The 21641-nt window shown below is 35.5% G+C and overlaps 1 protein-coding gene across 3 annotated transcripts in view; it reads left to right on the top strand.

Moving 5' to 3' along the window:
* The window catches only part of DNAAF9 (dynein axonemal assembly factor 9), a 112062-nt gene that overhangs the window by 26117 nt on the left and 64304 nt on the right, over positions 1-21641 (top strand). For 2 of the 3 annotated variants that reach the window (XM_067533659.1, XM_067533661.1), the window contains exons 3-11: positions 3017-3133; positions 4067-4191; positions 6850-6946; positions 8876-8982; positions 11669-11746; positions 15008-15106; positions 16150-16205; positions 18245-18380; positions 19416-19497. In XM_067533659.1, the coding sequence (XP_067389760.1) occupies positions 3017-3133; positions 4067-4191; positions 6850-6946; positions 8876-8982; positions 11669-11746; positions 15008-15106; positions 16150-16205; positions 18245-18380; positions 19416-19497 (897 nt within the window). Of the gene's footprint in view, positions 1-3016; positions 3134-4066; positions 4192-4464; positions 4581-6849; positions 6947-8875; positions 8983-11668; positions 11747-15007; positions 15107-16149; positions 16206-18244; positions 18381-19415; positions 19498-21641 lie in introns of those variants that run through there. The other variant, XM_067533660.1, reaches the window with a different exon arrangement.

The following is a 21641-nucleotide window of genomic DNA, read 5'->3' as shown; positions in this document are numbered from 1 at the left end:
TTGATAACCCTAAGAATCTCTGGCATGTCTAATGTAATCTAGCATTGGAACGTTGTGGCAGGACCCTCATGGCTTCTTCTGCCAGCTCCCTGAAAGTGGGTGGGGGGACCTAGCTCAATTTTGAGGTCCTTCTGATGTGGGGGTTGAGGGGAACAGCAGTGAAGTACTGAACCTTCGTGCATGTAGGAATGACAGCATGGCTCGTGTTGTGACCACACAATGTTACACTGTGTGTAGTAATCAGAATGTTTCAGGCCTCTCTGGTTATGAAAAGTGTAGTTCTTTTTTACATTGCAAGCGTAATTATTTAGTAATGAAAGAGCCTACTGTGAATGCTCAAGGGAACTGTCAAAATTCCCCACACTAAAGTTAACTTTGGAATCTGACTTCACTGAATTCTCAGGCTCACTACCAAGTAAGCATACATTTTTTTGTTTTTGTTTTTGCTTATAATTCCTTTAAAAAAAATTATTGATTTATTTTTAAATCAAAGAGGTGTAGAGGAAACGTACTTTGTTCTGCTCCTGTAACTCCATTGCTAGATGGAATGTTCTCTTCTGTCCAGCAAAGTTCTTGCTCATTATGGTGTCAAGTTCTCATCATCATTGTCCAGTACCTGTGATTTTTCATCAACTATTCATCTTACTAACTAGTATCTACATGATAGTATAACTTGCAAATTCAGTGTTTGCAGTGAGTACATAAATGCATTCCGAGAACTATAGCTGGAGTGCTAGAAAGCTATAGTTTCTATTCTAAATCCTGTGTGCTCAGTTACTTAAAACTTTCCAAAGTTTTTACTTCTTTCATCAACATTTTCCAGATTTGATCTCAGTCCAACAATGAATTTGTATTTTTTGGAATATTTAAGTAGAATAGTTCATCTGTTAAGTAGGAGAATGTGTGGCGTGGAATACATTCTCTGCCATTATTTTTGCTTGTGTATATATAGACAATATGCTATATGTGTATCCAAGATTGTAGCGTGGAAAATATGTTATGGTTGTATCCACAACCTTAATTTTGTCACTTTCTGACGTTTGAGTACTTAGCTGTGCCAACATCAGTATTTTCTTAAACTTTGATGAAATATATAATAAGCTGCCAGGGCAGATGTATGGATAGACAAATCAGAAGGAAGAAACAGTGATTTGATTTTTTTTTTTTTTTTTTGCCACTAGTACCTGTGAAAATAATTTTTAACCTTCTTAAGACCCTTAACATCATCTTCACCAAACAAGGACACTCTACCAGAGAAGTAGATTGTATCCTGGAATGGGCCACCCAAATCCTGAGAGAGCGTGTTTCAATAGAGAAGGAAAAACTCCACTGTACACACACACGTAGTTGTCACCTATCACCCCACACTGGAACCCATACGGGATATCATCGAACAGTTAAAACCCATCCTTGATGGGGACCACATCCTGAAAAGAAATCTTTCCCGAGCCCCCTCTTCTGGCCTTCAAACAACCCTCTAACCTCTCCAAGCTTATAATCAGAAGCAAGCTCCCTATTGACCAGGACACACCTAACTTAAAGTGGCCCCAGATGTTGCCATTATGATGGATGCAGAACCATATCTCTGCTGCTATGATGATCAGAACTCTTCCCAACATATCTTTCAGAATCCTTGGGTCCTACACATGCCTGTCATAATGTGGTGCACCTCATCCAATGCATCAAATACCCCAGCAATTATGTGGGTGAAACAAGGCAATCACTATGCTCTCGAATGGACTTGCAGAAAAATGATAAAAATCAAAAACACCTTATTACCTGTGGGCAAACGCTTTTTGCAAAGCAGTCACTCTATATGTGACTTGTTGGTCCTCCTCATCAAAGGAAGCTTGCACAACACCTTCTAAAAAGGAGCCTGGGAGCTTAAATTCATAATGCTGCCAAACTCTAAAAACATGGGCTCAACAGAGATACTGGTTTTATGTCTCATTACAACCATCTATATTCACTAACCTGCCTTTGTCCTATGACTATGGAGGTATTAATTGCCCACTTCATCTTAAATGGTCTTCCTGCAACGTGTTTACCCCTTATGCTAAACAATCTGACACTCCGATTACCTTTTCCAGACTTGGAGAAGAACTCTATGTAGCTTGAAAACTTGTTTTTCACCAACAGAAATTGGTCTAATTAAAGATATTACCTCACCCATCTTGTATGTCTCATGCCTTTTAAAGCATCCAACCACAAGCTTCTGCATTTGTAACTTTGAGTCCCATAATTTAAGTTCAGAAATTTTGGTAATATTCTACTTCTGCTACTGTGCCTCATTATTTGATATATACCATTAGATTTAACATCTTATAAACAGCTGAGCAACATCCAGTTGTAATTTCAGTTGCTGTAATGCTTATCTGCAGCACAAGTTTCAAGTTCTGCAGAAGGCACATAGGCTTTGTATAATATTTGTCTTTTACAGATAGCTAGTGCATCCTGATTCAGAACAGATGCCCAGAGAGGATCGCAACTTTTTTTGACAAACTGAATATGATGGTGTTTTCAACTTCGTGTTGTTTCATATTATGAGAAGGAGAGAGTTTTTAATTCTGGGGAAAGTGCCAATAAAAAAACTTTCTCCAGACGTGGTGGATGCTGCAGACTTAAAAATTATAGTTATGCTGCTTTGACGGTAGCCAAAATAATTCCTTGACTCCTTTATTATACAAGATTGCTGCTCTTTGTATGGTGTTTGGCTATGGTTCCCAAATGTGTTTAGAGATGGTAGTAGAGTGTAAGTCTGTAAATTACCTTGGAAGAACGTGTTTAGTCTGCTTTAGGGTTGCTTCCACATATTCTCCCTTCCCTTTCTCTCACTACTTGTTAGATGACTGTGGTTCTATTATTAGTGAGCGTCTGTGCCTAGCTTTTACTGTTTAGCTTTTACTGTTGCCATTCATGGTATCACATGCACAAGATTAAGACCAGTCAAAGTCAATAATCAGAGGGAGCTTTGACTTTTCATACTATAGCTGTTCGTATGTTTGTTCTTTTTCAGGAATTGATAGCAGATACAATGAAGGCTGTAGGGAGCTGGCCAACTACCTTCTTTTTGGTTTGTATAACCAAAATAACGACTTTGAAAAAACTGGGTTTCCTGAAGAAGTTCTTGATGGTGAGCAATATAAGATTAAGCATTGTATTTGCACACTTGCTTGTCAAGGTCCATTTCTTGAAAAAAGAAGTACATAGTTATTTTCTGATTTTTTTTTTTTTTTTTTTACATACAGTTTAAAAAAAAACTCATAAAAATTCCTGTGGGTGTATATTGGTGTACCAGTATAAACTCTAATCATATACAAATTATAGCTGTAATGGAAATGAGTGTTTACCGAACTGGAACTTTTGTTATACCATATGTATTTGAGATACCACAATTAATCTGAAATCTAAGTGCTTAAGTTTTTAAAATGTTCTTTGGACTAATGTGTTACCTTGGGTGGAGAGGTGAAGGAGAAGTAAATAAAAGTAAGGAATTCTTCCGTGAAGTATCAAATATCTACCCTTATGAGGTGAGGCGGCTTTGCATATTGGCAACCTATTTTCATATCAAATTAAAAAAAAAAATCTCTTATCCTGAAAGTGTACATCTGGTTTCTGTCCCTTTCCTTTGCGTGATAATGCAGTACGACCTCTTAAGAGTAATTTCACAGTAAAACAAATATGGTTATTGTTGGTACAATGTTATGTAAGTGCTCAGCATTACAACATGAATTTTTTTCAAAGCACATGGTGACACAAACCTGCAAGTAAGAGGTTAGAATAGTCATAACTGTGTTTGCTGAGAAAGAAAGTAAATGTTCCTTGATTTTTTTCTTCAAAAATAGGTATCTGTATTCAGTGCAAGTGGCATTGAGCTAATAATGTTTTCCATCACATATTTGTATTCTGCTTTGCAGACTTTTTTTAATTGGGTACTTCTAGGAAAAACATTTCCTGTTCAGTTGCTTAGATTGTATAGATATGATTTAGATTTCTAGTTAACAGTTTGTAACTATGAAATTAAAGTAGTAATCTCTGATTTGATTCTTGTTTTTGATTATTGCAGATGTAATCATATTAATAAAACCTGACAGTGTCCATCTGTATTGTAACCCTATAAACTACAGTTATCTTTTGCCATATGTGGCATATTGGAGAAATTTGCATTTCCATTGCCTGACTGAAAATGAGGTGAGTGAAGTCAGAATAAGTACACTGAGAACTTCTGCGTAATTTTTCACGAATGACTGAGACTCAAAGGCTTACACATGTTTTTGGAAAGAGTTGCTTTTTTGATAAACTGCGGACTGCCTTTTGATCCTAATAGGAAGCACTGCATTTTTGTTTATATTCTGTTGCTAAGTTATGCAGAAAATATATCACTAAATACAGTGTGCTCTTTTAAAGGAGTAAATCAAACAGAGCTGAAGAATGGATTTTTCTTCCTTGTTCTTCCTCCCTTGACAATGTCACTGATTTGACAGAAATGGATGGTCATGTCACAAGAAAAGAATATTTGTGGCATTAGCAAAATATAGAATCTGAATTAATTACCACAATGAACACTGAAATACCCAATGGTAATTTTAATTATTACTGTCCTTTCGATGTCCGAGTTAAAGTACTTTCAAGTACAAGTAATTTCAGAAGAGTAGGGAAAATATACACCAGAATCTGTGAAAAGCTTGGTTTACTTGAGCCGTGTAAGGGAAAATTATATCTTATTCTTTGTTTAGGTTTGTTGTTTCAAGAGACTACTTCTATCCCTACTCAAATGAATGGGAGTTTTCCATTAACTTCAATAGGAACAGCTTTGGGCCATGTCTTGTGATCATAGTAAATTAAATACATTAAACGTAACTTTAAACACTATCCCTTTCGAATTCTAGTAGAAGTTGATTTATCTTAAATTTCCAATGCTTCATTTTGATCCTTTATATCTCAATGAAGTGTTGGTTCATATGGACCAGGGTGCTGGACAGCCTGGTACTTAACTGCTGAGACTGTCCCCTGGAACTGACTTGGATTGAACCACTGTGCTAATAGTAATCATTGATCATGCACAGCATCATAAATGTACTATGCAATTAGAAATATTTTAATCTGTTGAAGAAAATAAAGTGGGTTTGAAAAATTTGCTTACCGTATTTTGCTGTTCTCTGGAGTAGATTCTTTGTGTATTTTTTGGTCTGGGTAAGTGTTAATGAAATGTCATGGTGCTCATTCAAATGGTTGATTGTGAACAAAAAGATGAGCCAAAACACTAATATAGTGTTGAATGAAATCTACTTTAAGATTTTGAGGTTTCTTGTACTGTACAGATGATGCTGTTTTCTGGTGTATTGCATATGAAAAAAAGGCCACCACACCATGTTAAGTGCCATTTCTTCAAATGTATATGGGACAGCCAGTTTCCTAAAGAGCTGCTGGCTGTTCATAGGAGCTGTGAAATCTTGTCTTGTCAGCCTTCAGACACCATTTTAGATTTATTCTTTCTGACTAATGATTGTCTGTGTGGCTGTTTAAAGTATTTAGTTGTTTTCCTTCACAGTGCCACATCAAAGTGTTGCCTGTTTTAGCTGTGCTTTTGTAACAATAATAATGGCAAAACTTTAGAAAGGAACAAGTCCATGCAAACACATGGGACTTGTGCAGCTCATGTAGAATATTGCAAAATTTAGTGTTCCTCCATCCTTCCATTTAGCCACAATATTTTTGAAGTGAATGTACTGAACAGTGGTGGAAAAGAAATGCCATTGAAAACATATATCTTATAAATAGCCATGTAGCATAATAAAGATACGTATTTTAAATTCTTAATATCATGCTTCAGAAGTATACTGACTGTACGCAACATATGTGATGGAGCGTATTTACAATTAAGCTGAAGAACCTTAATGAGTGACCTTACAGTGGTCCCCTGGAAACCAGGAAAGCTAGTTCTGAAGGCATTTTAAAATCTAACTCGAGTAACTGTCTGTCAATTGGGGACAGGTTTTGAACTGAGAGTGTGCTCCAACTTCCTCGGGGAGGTGAAAGAGGGCTGTATGGGAGGAACTTGGGCTGCATATTAAACTTTGTGGGAAAGCCGAATTAGGGCTTGTTTAGAGAAACATGTTCTGAAATAACTACATTGATTTAATCCCCATTGTAGACACACCACACCATGTTACTATAAACATCTATAATAGAGGGATCAGGAAGACAAGGTTGTTTAGCAGCTAAAGCAGGGTTGTAGGTTAAGAATTCTAGGTTTTATTCCCAGTTTGCCACTCACTTGTTGTGTGACTTGGGACAGACCATTTCACTTCCCTGTTCCTGTTTTCCCATATGCAAAATGGTGATAACTTTTTCTCTCAATAATATTCTGTGCTAAATAACTACTAGAGAGTCTTGAGATTCTCCAATGAAAAGAATATCTTGCACTTAAAGCTTCTTTCATTATTATGTGCACGTTTTCCATGCAAAAATACCTGTTGGTCTTCACTGTCCACATCATAGTAGGAGAGGGAGAGAGAGACGCTTCCTTGAAAATTGAAAGTAAAATATTTATTCTCTTTTCTGCATAGTCTTCTTAAAACATGTTCACTTATGTACTTCAGTTTTGAAAACAGTGCCCTTTGGCCTTTAAATATACATACTGTTATGGTTAAAATCCCTGAGTATTGTGGTTAAATAAGTCGTTTTAGAGAGAGTCTTTGTTATTGTGAGGAATAGTATAATGTATGATCATCATTGGTATGGAAAACAGCGTTTTGTTACCTTTATTGAAAATCTTGTTAACTAGAGATCTCCAGGCAGAAAATGTTAGGTTTAATAAAACTCATATTTTTAAGTTATTCCTTTCAGTATGAAGATGAAGAAGCTGCAGAGGAGTTTAAAATTGCCAGCTTTGTAGACATGGTTCGAGATTGTAGTCGAATTGGCATTCCTTACAGCTCCCAAGGTGGGTTAACTTTGTATTACTTTATTTTGGTGAATTGTTTGATCACTTGTTTGTCAGAATAGAAATAGGACATTGTAACAAAGAAAAAATTAAAATACCTCTGAAAGCTCTTCTTTGTCTTAAGTGAGCCTGTATTTAAAAGAAAAAGAATAAATTACTTTTACTTTATATAAAGTTTTAGATTTCTTAGAATCTGAAAAACTTAAGTTATTGAGGTTTTTTCTTTTCAGAGAAAATAGCGTGTGTGCATTCTACATAATGAATGCTCATAGCATGAGGCAAAGAAATAATTTGCATGCAGAGAAAAGTGTTTGGCTAAATACAGAAGTTCTCTGTTCTGATGAGAGCTTCAAATAAATGCACTTTTATGTAAGAAAAGAATAAACTTCTTTTATATTTGAGCTTCCTGTTTTAGAACAGAAAAAAAACAGGGCTGCATGGCTTCCTGTATGATGTGTTGCCAGGCCTGCAAACAGAACATTTTAATTTTATGTTCCTTCATAAATGCGTTCAGGAATGTAACAGCATACAGCAGCTGATGCAAAAATACTGCAATTCATTTGTTTTGTAATTGTTGACTTTGAAATGAGAGTTCAAAGATAACTCTGTAACAGTGTACTGCTATGCATTTACTAGTAAATCTGTCTTTCCATTGATGGCTGGTAATTGATAACTGTTGATAATTATGGTTGCATTCCATATTCACCTTTAACTCTCCTTTTATTGGTGGTCATAATTCAGATTTCTTTTGTGTGAACACTTTCCTTGCTTGGTCTTGACAAAAGGTGAAATTTATTTGCAAATTTGAGCAAAGTCAGTTCAGGCAGTTTTGTGTTATGTGAATGTAGGAAAGGTACCTTTCTTATACTTTCTGATAAGAAAATTTGTACTCGTAACTAAAATAGCAGATGCTATTAACTTTTTAAAAAATTGTTTGTCAAGTAATAATCCATCCTTAGAATTGTTAGTTGCAATAGTTTTCGAGTCATAAATATATGAAGAACCTTTAGAAATCAACCTAATCTGAGTTAAGATGCATCTTTTCTTCTGGAATTTCTAAATTTGGCTGGATGGTAGTCACACTCCAGTTCAAGCAGTTTATAAGCTCTACTGACAAACTTATGAACTCATCAAGCTGAATCGCCTTAATTTTTTTATTTATAAAAACACAGGGAATTTAGAAGAAGAAAACTAGTATAAAGCAGAGGAAATTAAAACAGTTAAGCCTACCTCCATTACGATATTTTGGACATTTTATGATACAATGTGCTACTTATATTTCTGGTTTCTTTACAAGTTGCTGCTTAGACCTAAAATTCTACAAAACATTTCAATGTGAGTAGTCCTATTAAGTTGAATAGGATTGCTCATGAGTGTAAAGTTAGCCATGTGCTGAAGTGTTTTGTGGGACTGGGACCCTCAGTCTTTCTCATAAATTGTAAAAGACATATTGCCTGGTCTAACTAGTGTTGTGGGAAAAACCTTAAACATTCTGGAAATTCTGTAATACTGAATATTGTTTCTCAACTTTCCCATACTATTAATGTTAATTTTTTCATGCAGTTAATTTTTAGTCCACCTTCCTTACATCCCCCCCCAAAAAATTGGACTAATTTTCCAAATGTAGAATACTGCTGTACATAAACTATTTTGTTTAATATACGGTCTATATTGTAAATCTTACAGCTAGTTCTGCATTTTTCCTTTTGTATTTAAGATCAGTAGGTTGTTTTCTTTTGGCTTTCTGTTGAACTCCACTTTTTGGTAACAAGCACAACAAAATAGTTAAACTGTATATAGAAAGGAATGTTTCAAGTAATTTGTTAGAACCTCAGAACAACTTTGGCATATTATGGAAAGGTGAGTTATAATAAACTGTTGCTTTATTATAGTCATTTAACTTGTTTGTGAAATATTTGGTTCCTATAGGTCATCTACAGATATTTGATATGTTCATTGTAGAAAAGTGGCCAGTAGTCCAGGCCTTTGCACTGGAGGGGATCGGTGGCGATGGCTTCTTTACCATGAAATACGAGGTATGTATTAAGCAAGTACTTCTGTTTATCATTACCTAAACATATAATTTTCTCCTCCGAGCCCCTTCCCCTCTAAAACAAAATTACCTTGGTATGAGGTGGGCAATATTCAGTTGTGAACATAGTTGTAATCTGTTAACTTATGAACTAAGTGTACTAGAAACTGGTGCTTTATTCCATTTCGGAGTTATGAATCTCCCTTTCTGGTGGGGTAGAGCATTTGTTTTGAGCCCCCTTAGGTGATAAGATATAGGTCTGAAAATAATAAACCATTTTAGGTAATTGTTAAGGGTACTTGTGACCCATCATCTGAGGAAAGAAGGAGTGACTGTAACGTCTTGTTTGGATGATTTGTTGGGTTAGCTGTTCTGACAGTTCTTATTATGGCAGGGTCCTCTCTCTTAAGTCAGGTTTTTGCAAGGCAGCATGGCTCTCTGGAAAGGACCCTAGACTGGTCAATTCCATTCCCAGTTCTGCACTGACTTACTGTTTCACTTTGGGCAAGTGTAGTAGCCTCTGTGCCTCAGTTTCCCTGTTGTAAAATGGAGATGTTAAAACTTACCCAATCTGTGTACAGAGGATAGCTCTCTCTAAGTACCATTTACTTCATTTCATCTTCCTGGACTACCTACATAGCTATGCAGACCTCTCTACTTCTGTCCCAGTTCTATTACTTTACTGCCTAAACATTCCTGCCTCATTTCGAGGCATGAGTGCTATTCATTTAGGCTCCTCTGTGGAGGTCCACTTGGTACAAATAAGTTTTATTGTTTTCTGCCTTCTTGATAATAATTAATTACTACTTTTAATGATGCTACTCATCTGACAGCTGAAATAACCCCCCCCCCCTTGTTCAAGTAAAACTTTGGCCCTTCTGTAATTACAGATCTGCCTTTCTCTTCCTCAACTGTGTTCATGTACTTCACTGCTTTGACTCTTCTGCTGAAATCCTCATCCATGCTTTTGTTTCCTTGTACCATCCTGTGTTGTGAAACTTTCTCAGAAGGTGTGAGCAGGGACTGAATAGATAGATGTGCGCTCTAATGGAGGTTTCACTAGATCAGTGATACTCAGATTGAGTGGCTCTTCTCAGCACATGATATTAAAACACTGTGATTTAATTATTAATCAATCAGGATGCTTTTACTATGTTATTAACCAATTGTAGTTGATAAAATAATACTTGGTTAGTCATTTTGCTAATGTTTGCTAATTTGGTTCCTGAACCGTTGAGGTCAGAGTGTCACTGGATGATGATGATCATTTTTGGTCTGAATTGATGGGCGAGATCTTAGCTCCATTGATGTCAATGGGAGTTTTGCCACTGACTTCATTGGGACTAAGATTTTACCCTCTGAATCTCTGTGAAACTTCTAATGGTGTGTCTACATTGCAATAAAAAACCTGCAGTTGGCTTGGATCAGCTGACTTGGGCTTGCAGGCTTGGACTGCAGGGCTATAAAACTGCAGTGTAGACATTTTAAGCTCGGTCTGGAACCTGGGCTCTGGGACCCCAAAGATACTTTAGGGTAATAAGTGCCATATAAACTTAAAGTTGTTGCTGATTCCCTTTCTGAAGTGTGGTTGAGTTTTAGGTCTTCAAACTCCATTGGTATAATGATGCTTTTAACACACAAGTGCAGTTACACTTCCCTATTCTCTTCAGTTCCAATTATTCTTCATTAGAATATTTTAAAACAATTTTAATACTTAAAGTAGTTTGTTTTTCAAATGCAGCTAAGACTTTTTAATCAATATTTCACAGAATATTTAAAGATTAATGATCATATCTCAGTATTTTATGATACAAAGGTGGTGCGTGTTCATAGTGCTATTATACAGAGAACTCCCTGTTAATGCACTTAACTGTAAATGACAACTGAATGGAAACCATGTCTTAGAAGGCGACCTGTTCCCAGATTCAGTGAAGAGAGCAATTGAAATGACTATATAAAGCAATCATATAATAGACTTTCAATGTTGCATTTTAAAAAACTGTTTGAAATATTTCAAAATCTAGAAAGCATTTAAATGTCAGTGTCTGAATGTTTTTGAATGACTAATTATAGCTCCATGTGTATGTTAACCGATGGAGAAAAATGTTTTAATGCGTGTTAGTACTGGTTAAGTTGCAACTTTCTGTAGCTTTGTACTGTCTGCCTCTCTGACCATTCGCTCATAACAAGGAATTGTCTTTTTTGCAGTTCTAGCCATGTGGAACTGCTTTCTTGTATTGCTCTACAACATTGACTCTCAATATCTTTTTAAATCTTAACTGCAAATGTATCTGTTTTCCCATTGATTATACTTATTAATATTTCTTTTCTCTGATCTTAATTAACTCTATTATATTTAACTCTGAAAAGCCTTTTAGAATACAGTTAGTATGAAAGAAGCACATAAGACCTATATATTTATGTTGTATAATATCACTTAGTGTGAAAGAGAGAACCCAATCTGTAAGATTCTTCTAGAGTTTTTAAATCCCATTCAGTCTTGAGTCTGAAATGCTTATGCCATTGGTTGGGTGTTTCAGATTAATACAAACTGTTGTAACAAGCTGAAGGCCTGACTTGCAAAAATGCTAACATCTTGCAGCTAAATGCTTGAGTACAGCATAAATCTGTGCATGTCACACAATTTTCAGTATTTTTATAGTAAAAAGATATATTTTAACGTTTTGCAGTTAATGGATGTCAGTTTGGATCTGTGGAAAACATATAGCAAAATGGACCCTGTTTCCCTGGATGACTTGCTTTTTGAGGTAATGTAGTTGAAATTTTTTAACTAATTTAAGACCAGTATTGGAGAACAAGTGTCAATTTATGCTAATGTATGCAAAAAACTGATTTGACTGGATCAGCCAAAGTGTGTGGGCTCCCCATACTATGAGGATTCTGCAGTGTCGTCTTTGGAAGTTTGCATAATTTCTGTGGAATGAAAGACTTTGCTCAGTACTTTATCTCAAGTGTATAGAGAGAATTCCCACAATTGCATGCGTTTGGCTGTATTTTGTACAGCCACAGCACTGTTTACAATGTATGTTTTTGACACCAGTCCTTCAGTGTATGTGAAAAGATCAGTGTGGCAGGAGCACCATTGTTTGACCATAAACCTAATTGGTCCATATTGATTCATTCCTACTTAGTAGTTTCAAAAACAGATCAACAGTGACACGTAGTGGCCACAGACATTTTTATAATACATTTGTTTGCATTTCCCAGTTCACACTTGTTTTCTAATCAGGCAGTCTGACTTTAAATGCCTAAAACAGTTTGAAGTTGGAGGAATATGTGCTTCTAGTATAGTAGTGCCTTTGGTAGTTAAAGTTCAGTTGACATAAACCCCAATTTGCGGAGCTTAGTATTGCTTCTGCTAAATTCAATTTGAATGCAATTTGAGATGGATTATAAAATGATTGTTCTGTCTAATCTCTTGTTTTAGTGCTGTTTACCTGAAACTGAAATCAGTCTCAAGCAGTTGAAACACTATTTTTTTGTCTTGATGGTTGTCTTTACTATAAACAATGTGGACAAGATATTCAAGATTAATGGTAGCTAATTTTGTGCTTTATATTAATTTTTGTGCATTTTTAGAAATTGGTGTGCTGTTAAAAATTGCCATATTGGCAGTTTTCTTCTGTCCTCCATAGAACAGAAACAACAAGTGTAAAGACATTGGTAACTTCCTTACATTGCTCAGGCAGCAGGCCTCTGATGCTGATGTAACCCAATTGCGTGTAGAATTGAGGGTGTATAGTAACTTACGTACTCAGTTCTTGTTGTCTTAGTTTTATTGTTGCTGTTGGTGCCACAGCATGAGGTGTTAGCTGAGATTTTGTTTTGTCATGTGGATACTTATCGTTTAAAGGTTGTGTGGTTGCTGGTTTGATGCTTGCAGTAGCACTTCGGGGATCCAGAGGTCAGGGCTCCATTGTTCTAGACAGTGAAAAAACACAAAGAGAGAGATGCTCCCTGGCCCAAAGTGCTTAAAATCTCATTAACCTAGTGGTTGGACTGAGACAGGCTCACTTCACATGTCATTAGGCTGCCATTGGATGCTAGTATGCTTTTATCACCACTCTCTTGGACTGAATTTGAACCAGTGACCTAGAGATGAAAGGTTTAGCTTATTACCAATCTCTTAAGGCATCCAGTTGTCAAAAAGTTAGCTTCCATAGTGGTTGAAATGTCAAACATCATTGCATGAATGAGAGATGGTGTCATTATTAGTTTGAGTAAGAGTCTCTCTTGAAACACATTATCAGATATCACATAAATCCCAATGAAATAAACAGGATGTTAGTGCTTTTAATTGAGTATCTATCAAAGCATCTTAAAGTATGTAAATAAGATCTATTTCAATCTTTAGAAGTGAGGCAACTGATGCATTTAAAATACATTTTGGAACAGAGACTTTTGGGAAGTGCCAGATTTTGGAAAGTGCTCACTTTCAAGCAGTTTCCTTATTTCAAATGATTGTTGTGAGGCTGCCGATTTTTGTGATGGTGATTCCGTTTTCTTTTAAATATTGAAGATACAGGGTGGGATTTTCAAAAGTTCTCGGACTTAAGCTGACTCTGCTTCCATTGAGGTGAATCTCCACCGGACATCCGTGGGAGCAGAGTTTGGTCCACATAGTGAATTTTGGAAAATTCCTGCCCTGATTTCTTTTACTCTTAATAAAACCTTGACTCGAAGTCTGACAACTTTGTTTGATATTAAAATGATGAATTATGATATTTGTATGGAACATATCATCTTGTCCTGAATAAACTAATGAAAGTACTTCTCAGCTATGCCATTTTAGAAAGCTAAAGTACCCGATGTGGTATTCTTACTGAACAGAGGTTTCCTTGCAGCATATGGCTTCAACGTGTAGAATTCATGAATATTCATTCATTCATAGGCATAAAAAATTTTGTTTAGACTTAAATGTCCACATTGAAGTGTGTGTAAGGCTAAAAGGCTGTAAATGTTACTTCTCTAATTTCTATGGCTTACTATTGTTAGCCCTGAATTAATGAGGATGCAAGTGAATGAATATTGTCTTGTGCATAGCTTGTAGTTGCTAAATTTATAATGCGGACATAAAAATACAATTTTGACTCCTCGTATCATTTTAAAAAAAAGAGCAGGGACCAAAACCCTCACTTTAGTAATCCTTCCTCTACCTTTGTCGTCTTGGTTAATGCTAAGAAAAACTATGGCGAGCCATTCCACATAATTCATATTGTGCAATAATTTTAGAGCCCATGCTATACTTTGTTATAAATCTGATACACTATATACCCCTCCCAAATATCTACTTCGTCAGTGTGATGCAATTTTGTTTTTCTCTGTTCTTTTTCTGATGTTTGAATTTCATTCTTAACTCTCACTGCTGTAACTTGTAAAAAGTCCTGTTCTCTTCTATGGCAATTCATTTCCATTCTGTATCTGACATTTAGCATGACTGGTATTTATACTTGCTGTCTCCAGCTGTGTTGCTTAAAGATAGAGGGGTGAAGGCACATGGGGCAGACTTTACCTTAATTATTCAGGATAATATCCAATTATAAGATAGTTACTGTCCTTGTTTGATGTTAAAAGTACGAACACGTATTGGAACAATGTACAGATTACTTGTTTTTAAAGTGTATTAAACAGTACTTCATTTTTGATTCTGTTCATATTTACACATCTCTTAAAATTGTGAGAATTAATCTCTTCAAAAAGTTTTTACCCAGAAATCTGAAAACTCAATTGTCCAGTAATTGACGTTCTCAAATTAAATGGCTTAATTTTTAGACTGAAATTACTAATTGGATGAAAGCTTTTTCTAATGAAAATTGAATTTTATAGTTTATATTAAGCTTTGAGTGACAAATTTCGAGGTCTGAAGTAATCATAGAACAAGATTTAGGTAATTGGAATGTAACAAAAATGTTCTAACTCTGTTGATTTCATTATTTAACATCTGTGATTTATTATCCTGCTGACAAGACACTAGCCGTCTAACACATTGCTTTTTTTCCCCTCCTCAGGATTTAATGACTTTTGAACACCAGTGGACCAGCTTTTTTGCTAATTTTGACACTGAAATTCCTTTCATTCTGGAGCTGTCAGAATCTCAGGCGGGGGAAGTATGTTTATTTGATTAAACCTTTTGAAATGCAAATATCCTTAATGCCGATTCATTGTTACCGTCTTGCCTATTACATTTGACAGGGTTCCCCCCGCCCCTCTTTTTTTTTTTTTTTTTTTTTGCTGACAGTAGCATCATAAAACATTTGTCCTTACGTTTATAAGCAAACTTGCCTATTGCAGTGTGTAGGCTTGTGAATACTCTTCTTGCCTATATTGTGTGGTTTAGACTGTGATTTCTGTTTGTTTAGCATTACGGTACAGTTTAATAAAAATGTTGCATCTGTGTAGAAGGGCAATTTATCTTTTCAGCTAAGCTCAAAGTTGAGTTTTGCACTGATGACAGACTTTATTTATATGGCATGTCTGTCTAATAGACATAGATTTATATATGAATTTAATTTCAGTTTGGTGGTAGGAATTCATATAAAGCAACAAACAGGAAAAACTGATTGCAAATTTCAGTCTAGTTTGAACATAATCCATGATAGGACTTTAATAGGATGAGTGGAGAGGTTACCAAGTATCCACTGCTATGATGTTATTGGTTCCAGTTGAGTTTACTAATTATAATTATGTAATAAAATATGAGACTTCATGGTGTTCTTTTTTTTTTTTTTTTTTTTTTTTTTTTTTTTTTTTTTTAAATGGTCTATAATGTAGTTCATTTCTTAGGGCTTGTCTACACTATGGATGCTAGAGTGGCACAGCCATGGTGCTGTAGCTATGTCACTATAGTGTCGTAGTGTAGATATTTCCTACAGCAACGGAATGGGTTTTCCATCACTGTAGGTAATCCACCTTCCCAAGCAGTGGTAACTAGATCTATGGAAGTATTATTCTGTCAACCTAATCATGTTTAACAGGGGGTTAGGTCGTCATAGCTACAGTGTTCAGGGTGTGAGGTTTTTCACACCCCTAAGTGATGCAGCTATGTTCTGTCAGCCAGGCCTTAATGATAGCATTAGCATCTCTTATTTAAACCGTGCAGTCTTTGTGTTTCTTTTTACCGTTGGAGTAGCAAAGTTGTTTTCTTTTATAGCCATTCAGAAGTTACTTCAGTCATGGAATGATTTCAAGCCATATAACAGACAACAGGTATTGTCATTTATCGTATTCCTGTGAAGATGTCGTGTATCAATCAATGTACTATATTTATATAGTCGTACTTGTTATCTGATGCCATAAGACCTATTGTAATGTCATTTGGGATCATGAATACATCTTAATATATAATATCCTATTTTGGATTTTGGTTATGGAGTTATCTTTAGCTATAAAATATTTTTTTTGTAATACCAATTATGTACAGTCTCTTCTCCTGAAGGATCCCAAAACTCTTTTTGTACATTGTCATCAATGCGACTGTATTGTGTACAGAAAGAGCATTTAGCCTTGTAATTACCCACTTTTCCCATTCTGTTGTTCAGATTCTTATACTTGATTCATTACCAAGTTATCTGAGCATCGTGTGTGTGGAATGGCCAAGTTAGAACATTTTGCTCCATATTTTTATAATAGTCTTTAAAAAGTTGCTGTGATATTTGCCTGTTTAATCATTTCCAAAACACACTTAAAAGCAAGGAGATAAGTAGATAAGACAAGCCTAGGTTTTACACTGGCCACATAAGAATAAGGATTAAATAATGCTTATTTCATTCCAGCATGAAAGCATTAATTCTGACAGACTTGTCACAGCAATCCCTATATATAACACAACTCTTATGAAAGAAGTATTATGAAAGTAGAAATGTATAAATGTGCAAATTAATGACACATACTGAACGTTGGTTGAAATGTCAAATCTAGATACATGGCTAATATTTTGCGCTCTCCAAATGCTATTTAGTCACTGGATCTGAAAGGGCACAAAGTTGGTAAGCATTGTTAGTCTGCCGGCTACTCTACCCTTGCTGGATCCTTGTGTAAACAAATGTCTATAGCTTGGAACAAACATTAGGGGAATGTACAGATTAGCTTTAGTAAGGGTGTTAACCAGCTCAGTAATTGGTAAATTCCAAGGTAATCCCAATCAAACACACAACGTATAGACATTCCCTTAAAGTTTGTTTCTACTTACAGCAAATGGACTTGGGCACATTCTCTAGGCCAGGGACCATTTTGGTGGGATGTGCAGGAGGAGATGTCACTTCATCAGCTCCCAAAGTTTCCTTTCATTTTGGAGAAGTAACATTGGCCAGTTTGGAGTTTGAAGTTGAAAATAGTCTGTCACCACTTCCCCCTCCTCTGTTTCATTGCTTAAGTGTCTACTTTTCAAATAATGTCAGTTTCTGATAGATTTTATCATTCTTCCCCTTGAAAACCACTTCTTGCACAAACTTATGTTAAAACGTGTTTCAAAGTCTGACGATGTGGTTTGTGTATTTTACTGAGATACAAAGAAACATTACATTCCTCAAAAATATAAAAGTATTTTTAGTCTTTTATTACAAAGTACTTAATTCGCTCAATTTTCAGAAAACCTTTTACTTAATGAGATGTAACTCCAATTATTTGAAAAATGAAGTGTTTTTTTGGTGGCGCTTTAGAGATAATCAAATCTACCTTCATAATGGAACTGTGGTTGTCATCTGTCACTTATTAAACATATACTTACTGATTTGAAATTAACTCCTGCTCATCCTTCTCTTCCAAAAGTAGAGCATTTTACTGCTTGAGCTAAGGAAATATCTCAGTCCGCTGTCATCTTCAAGAAATACCATTAGGTTCTTTCTTAGCTGAAGCTCATCAATGGAGTTCAAGGTATCCTCTCACACAGCATCAGGGCTTTCCATAGTGATTAATCTCTTTGAAAAGTTTGGAGGCAGATGTCAAGCTTTTTTTGAACTACAGATATCCCATGAAAGATTAGACAGCAGTCAAAATTGCAAATAGGAAATATTTAGATTCCAGTTTTCTTAATATGCTTGCAGTAGGCTTGGAAGATGTTTTCATAATTACTTGATTACCTAATCTTTTAACTCCAGAACCCTTTTGTTGGCTCTTTTTTCTAACAAAAGAGGTTTTCCATTCCAGTAAATAACTTATAAAGAATCTTAAAATATAATCAGGGACTCAAGTATTCTATGAGTGGAGCAGTAATAATTGTATTTTTTTTTTTTTTTTTTTTTTTTTAGCCCTAGCAGGCAGCCTTTTGTGCTGTTTGGTAACCACTCAACTAAAGAGAACCTGAACTCTGGTAACTTTAATTTTCCATCTGAGGGACACCTGGTTCGAAATACAGGCTTTGGCGGAAGTACTGCTAAGCACATGGTGAGCTTTTTAATAACTTACTGATTTTTTTCAAGCTGTATGGTTTTGCTTTGGTAAATTGTGTTTTTTGTATTACAAAATGCTTATTGGTGATCAATCACATATCCAACATGTGCGGTACAAATATATATTGTGAAAGGTTCAAGTAAAACAGTCAGACCTTTAGTGAAAAGGGAGGAAATAGGAAGTTAAAGTTACTACAACCCCTCTTGGAAGTCAAATTTCCATTGACTTAAATGGGTGCTCCATTCATGGGATGCTGCATGATTGGGCCCAGTATGAAAGAAGACAACTTTCTAAGGACTGTGCATAGTTGAAAATATAGGGTTTAATATCGCTGGCCTATATTTGCACTGACTCTAGGCTGCAGATAAAAATACTCTCTAACAGTGCATATTTAATCTAACTTTTTTTCTTCAGTAACTGAAATCTGAGTTATGATAACATAAAACTCTGCATATTTCTAAAAATATGCAGCATTAGCAGTTGTGATAATTTTTTAAATAACTTGTTAACTCATTAATTGTACTCTATTGTGCACTTGAACAACTGTACACTTCACAAAGTCAATGTTGCCAAACCTCATTACATTTTTAAACAGACAGACCCCAAAATCCCTGAAAAGCTTTCAACTGTTAGATTGTTACTAAGATGAACTTTTAAAAAAATTAACTTGTTTCCATTTTCAAGTAAAAGTTAAGCTAAAAAAATATTAGCTCGATGGGGTTTGTTGCACTACCATGCAGGGGACACATTTTGGGAAGTGACCCTGGTGAATACAGATTCTCAGGCTGGCTGGGCTGTGGTATCAAGAAGGTAACTGAAAGCGAACGAGGAGAGGTAGTGTGCAGATTGTATTGTTTAGTTCTCCGAAGTATCCAGTTTAGGAAGGCTTTGAGAGTGTCTGTCAGTCAGAAAGATGTTCTGTAGCATTTCAGGGCTAGAAAATTAAGCCATCTCTTTATAGTTGTTAATGTTTATGCCATAATTTATTGACCTAAGACCCACTTACATCTTATTAATACTGAAAACTAGGCAGTGCAGTGTGTATCTCCAAAGGGACCTCTGGCTTGTTCAAGGACCTATTTTTTTGGAACAACACACATTCCTTACCTAGGTAAGTCTTTCAACATTATCTCAGAGTATTTTTAAGAAACATCTCCTCCTTTTGGTTATTTGTAATTATTTAGCAAAAGGGTATTGCTTGTAGAGAGATTGAAAGCATATTCTATTTAATTCTCACAGCTGTAGTTACTCTGTAGAGGAGGAGCCCACATAAGGAATCCTACCTGAGCATAGTTCCCTTGAGCTTGTCATTCCCACCTTCACCTTTCACTAAAATCTGTTAGACTTTTTCAAGGAATTATTCAAAAGTGTTTAGAAAATAAGACAAAAATAGAGCTTAAATTAATGTAGTTTGAAAATATCTTTGACAAAGTCAAAAGGTAGAGGAGAGGAAATCTTTCAAAGACATGGGATGCATGGTGAGAGTAGAGTTGTGAGCCTCGTGGAAGTTTCTGCCTTTAAGGTGAAATCCACCCCACTGAAGTTAGTGTGGGCCCTGTGTCTTAGCTACTGCGATTCTAAGTCTGAGTTTAAATCTACCAAAGACCAGAAATATGACGTTCAAACTGAAATGTGCTATATGATTGTCACCACTAAAATGTCAAAAAATTACCTAACATACTTGAGGAACACATTTCTTCTTGGTTTAAGTATAGGAACATAACTGCAGTATCACAGCTACCTGCCTATGGTAACTATTGACACATGACTTTTAATGATTGCTTCATTAAATTGTACCATGTTGGAGTATTAAGTTCTTATATTTTTAAGTTACAGACTAATGTGGTGTTCATTGCCTTACCATCTTGTCCCCCACAGCATTTAAAAATATATATATATGTATAGGGCTTGACGGTGCTCCCTTTTGAAGTTTGCAAAACTCCCATTGATTTCAAGGGGGAAGATTCAAGTTTCCCATTGTTACAATTTTCAAGAATTGAATGGGGCCCAGATATTTTGGCAATAGGTGCCAGATGAATTTTAAATATCCTCCAGCACCTGGAACATGATTTATAAAATACAGCAATAAATTTAAAAAAATAATGCTTTTCGGGGAACATAAATCTTAATTCTAAATTGTGAGTGCAGTTGTCTCAAATATCTGTTTCAAGCTATTAGCACAATATTAACAATCAGTTGCACACCTAATATATTTCAAAATATTATGGGACATGCTTGCTTTATTTACTGTACAAAGTTTTTAAGGAACACCATTTTAACTATTGATATTTTACAAGTGACAAACAAGTGTTACACTTGTCTATAACAGAAGGTTATAGAAAATCAAAAGCCATCAATTCAAGGTGGCAGTTACATAGAAAAATCACAACTCTTCTTTCATCAAAAGAAGGTTTTTAGAAGGGAAATGAGAGAAAAGACTTCATACTGTTTTCTTCAGTCCTTTGTCTCTGCCTTGAGTCATCTGAATAGTCTACCCAAGCAAGGGTTGCAGCAATATTATCACTGTAATAAAAAATGTGTACTTTATTCCTAGCTGTAAGGTATTTTAAAAAGATTTTGTCAAATGTCAATCTATTATGTGCTGTTAAGTTTTAATCTAATTTCATCAGTTAATAGTTAGCCTGTTAAAAGTTGTTAAAATATTCTTTAAAAAAACCTCAATATACAAATTCCAATATATTTGCTTAAAAAAAGCTGCTTGTAAAGAAACATTTAGAGCCACTTAATAGATAACAGAATACTGAGATCTTGATATCAAATGTTATACCAGCATGTAATTTTCAACCGGATTAATTTACCATATAGTCAGTCTTCTCTAGAGAAATTTTGCCTCCAGTAGCTCAGGAAGACCATTTAACCAAAATTATTCCAATGAGAAGCAAATGACTTAATATTAAAACTAGCTACTCTCTCGGCTTGGGCAGTTGGGCCAAGTAATCCACCATGTGTGTGGTCTCCTTCATACAACCAATGTTAATTGTTCCTTGTGAATTACCTGTAAAATCAGTGGTGATTGGGTGTGTTACCTTTGATACCCCAATGGTGTAGGACCTTTGGCATGGGATAGATACATGCCTAACTGTAGTTGTACACAGCACATGAGTAATTCATAAATCAAAATGGATGAGAATTTAATTGGGTAGAAACAGACTGCAAATCCCAGTGATTGAACCTGGTGATGTTCTGAACAAAAAGTGCTCTCGACCATGCTTGAGGCTGTTTCCATCATTTCAC

This window comes from Emydura macquarii, unplaced genomic scaffold (genome assembly GCF_026122565.2).
Source record: "Emydura macquarii macquarii isolate MOO-44397 ecotype Brisbane River unplaced genomic scaffold, CSIRO-AGI_Emac_v2 contig_3345, whole genome shotgun sequence".
NCBI lineage: Eukaryota > Metazoa > Chordata > Testudines > Chelidae > Emydura > Emydura macquarii.
Note: the sequence above shows the minus strand (reverse complement) of the source record. Positions and strands in the feature narration are given on the sequence as shown.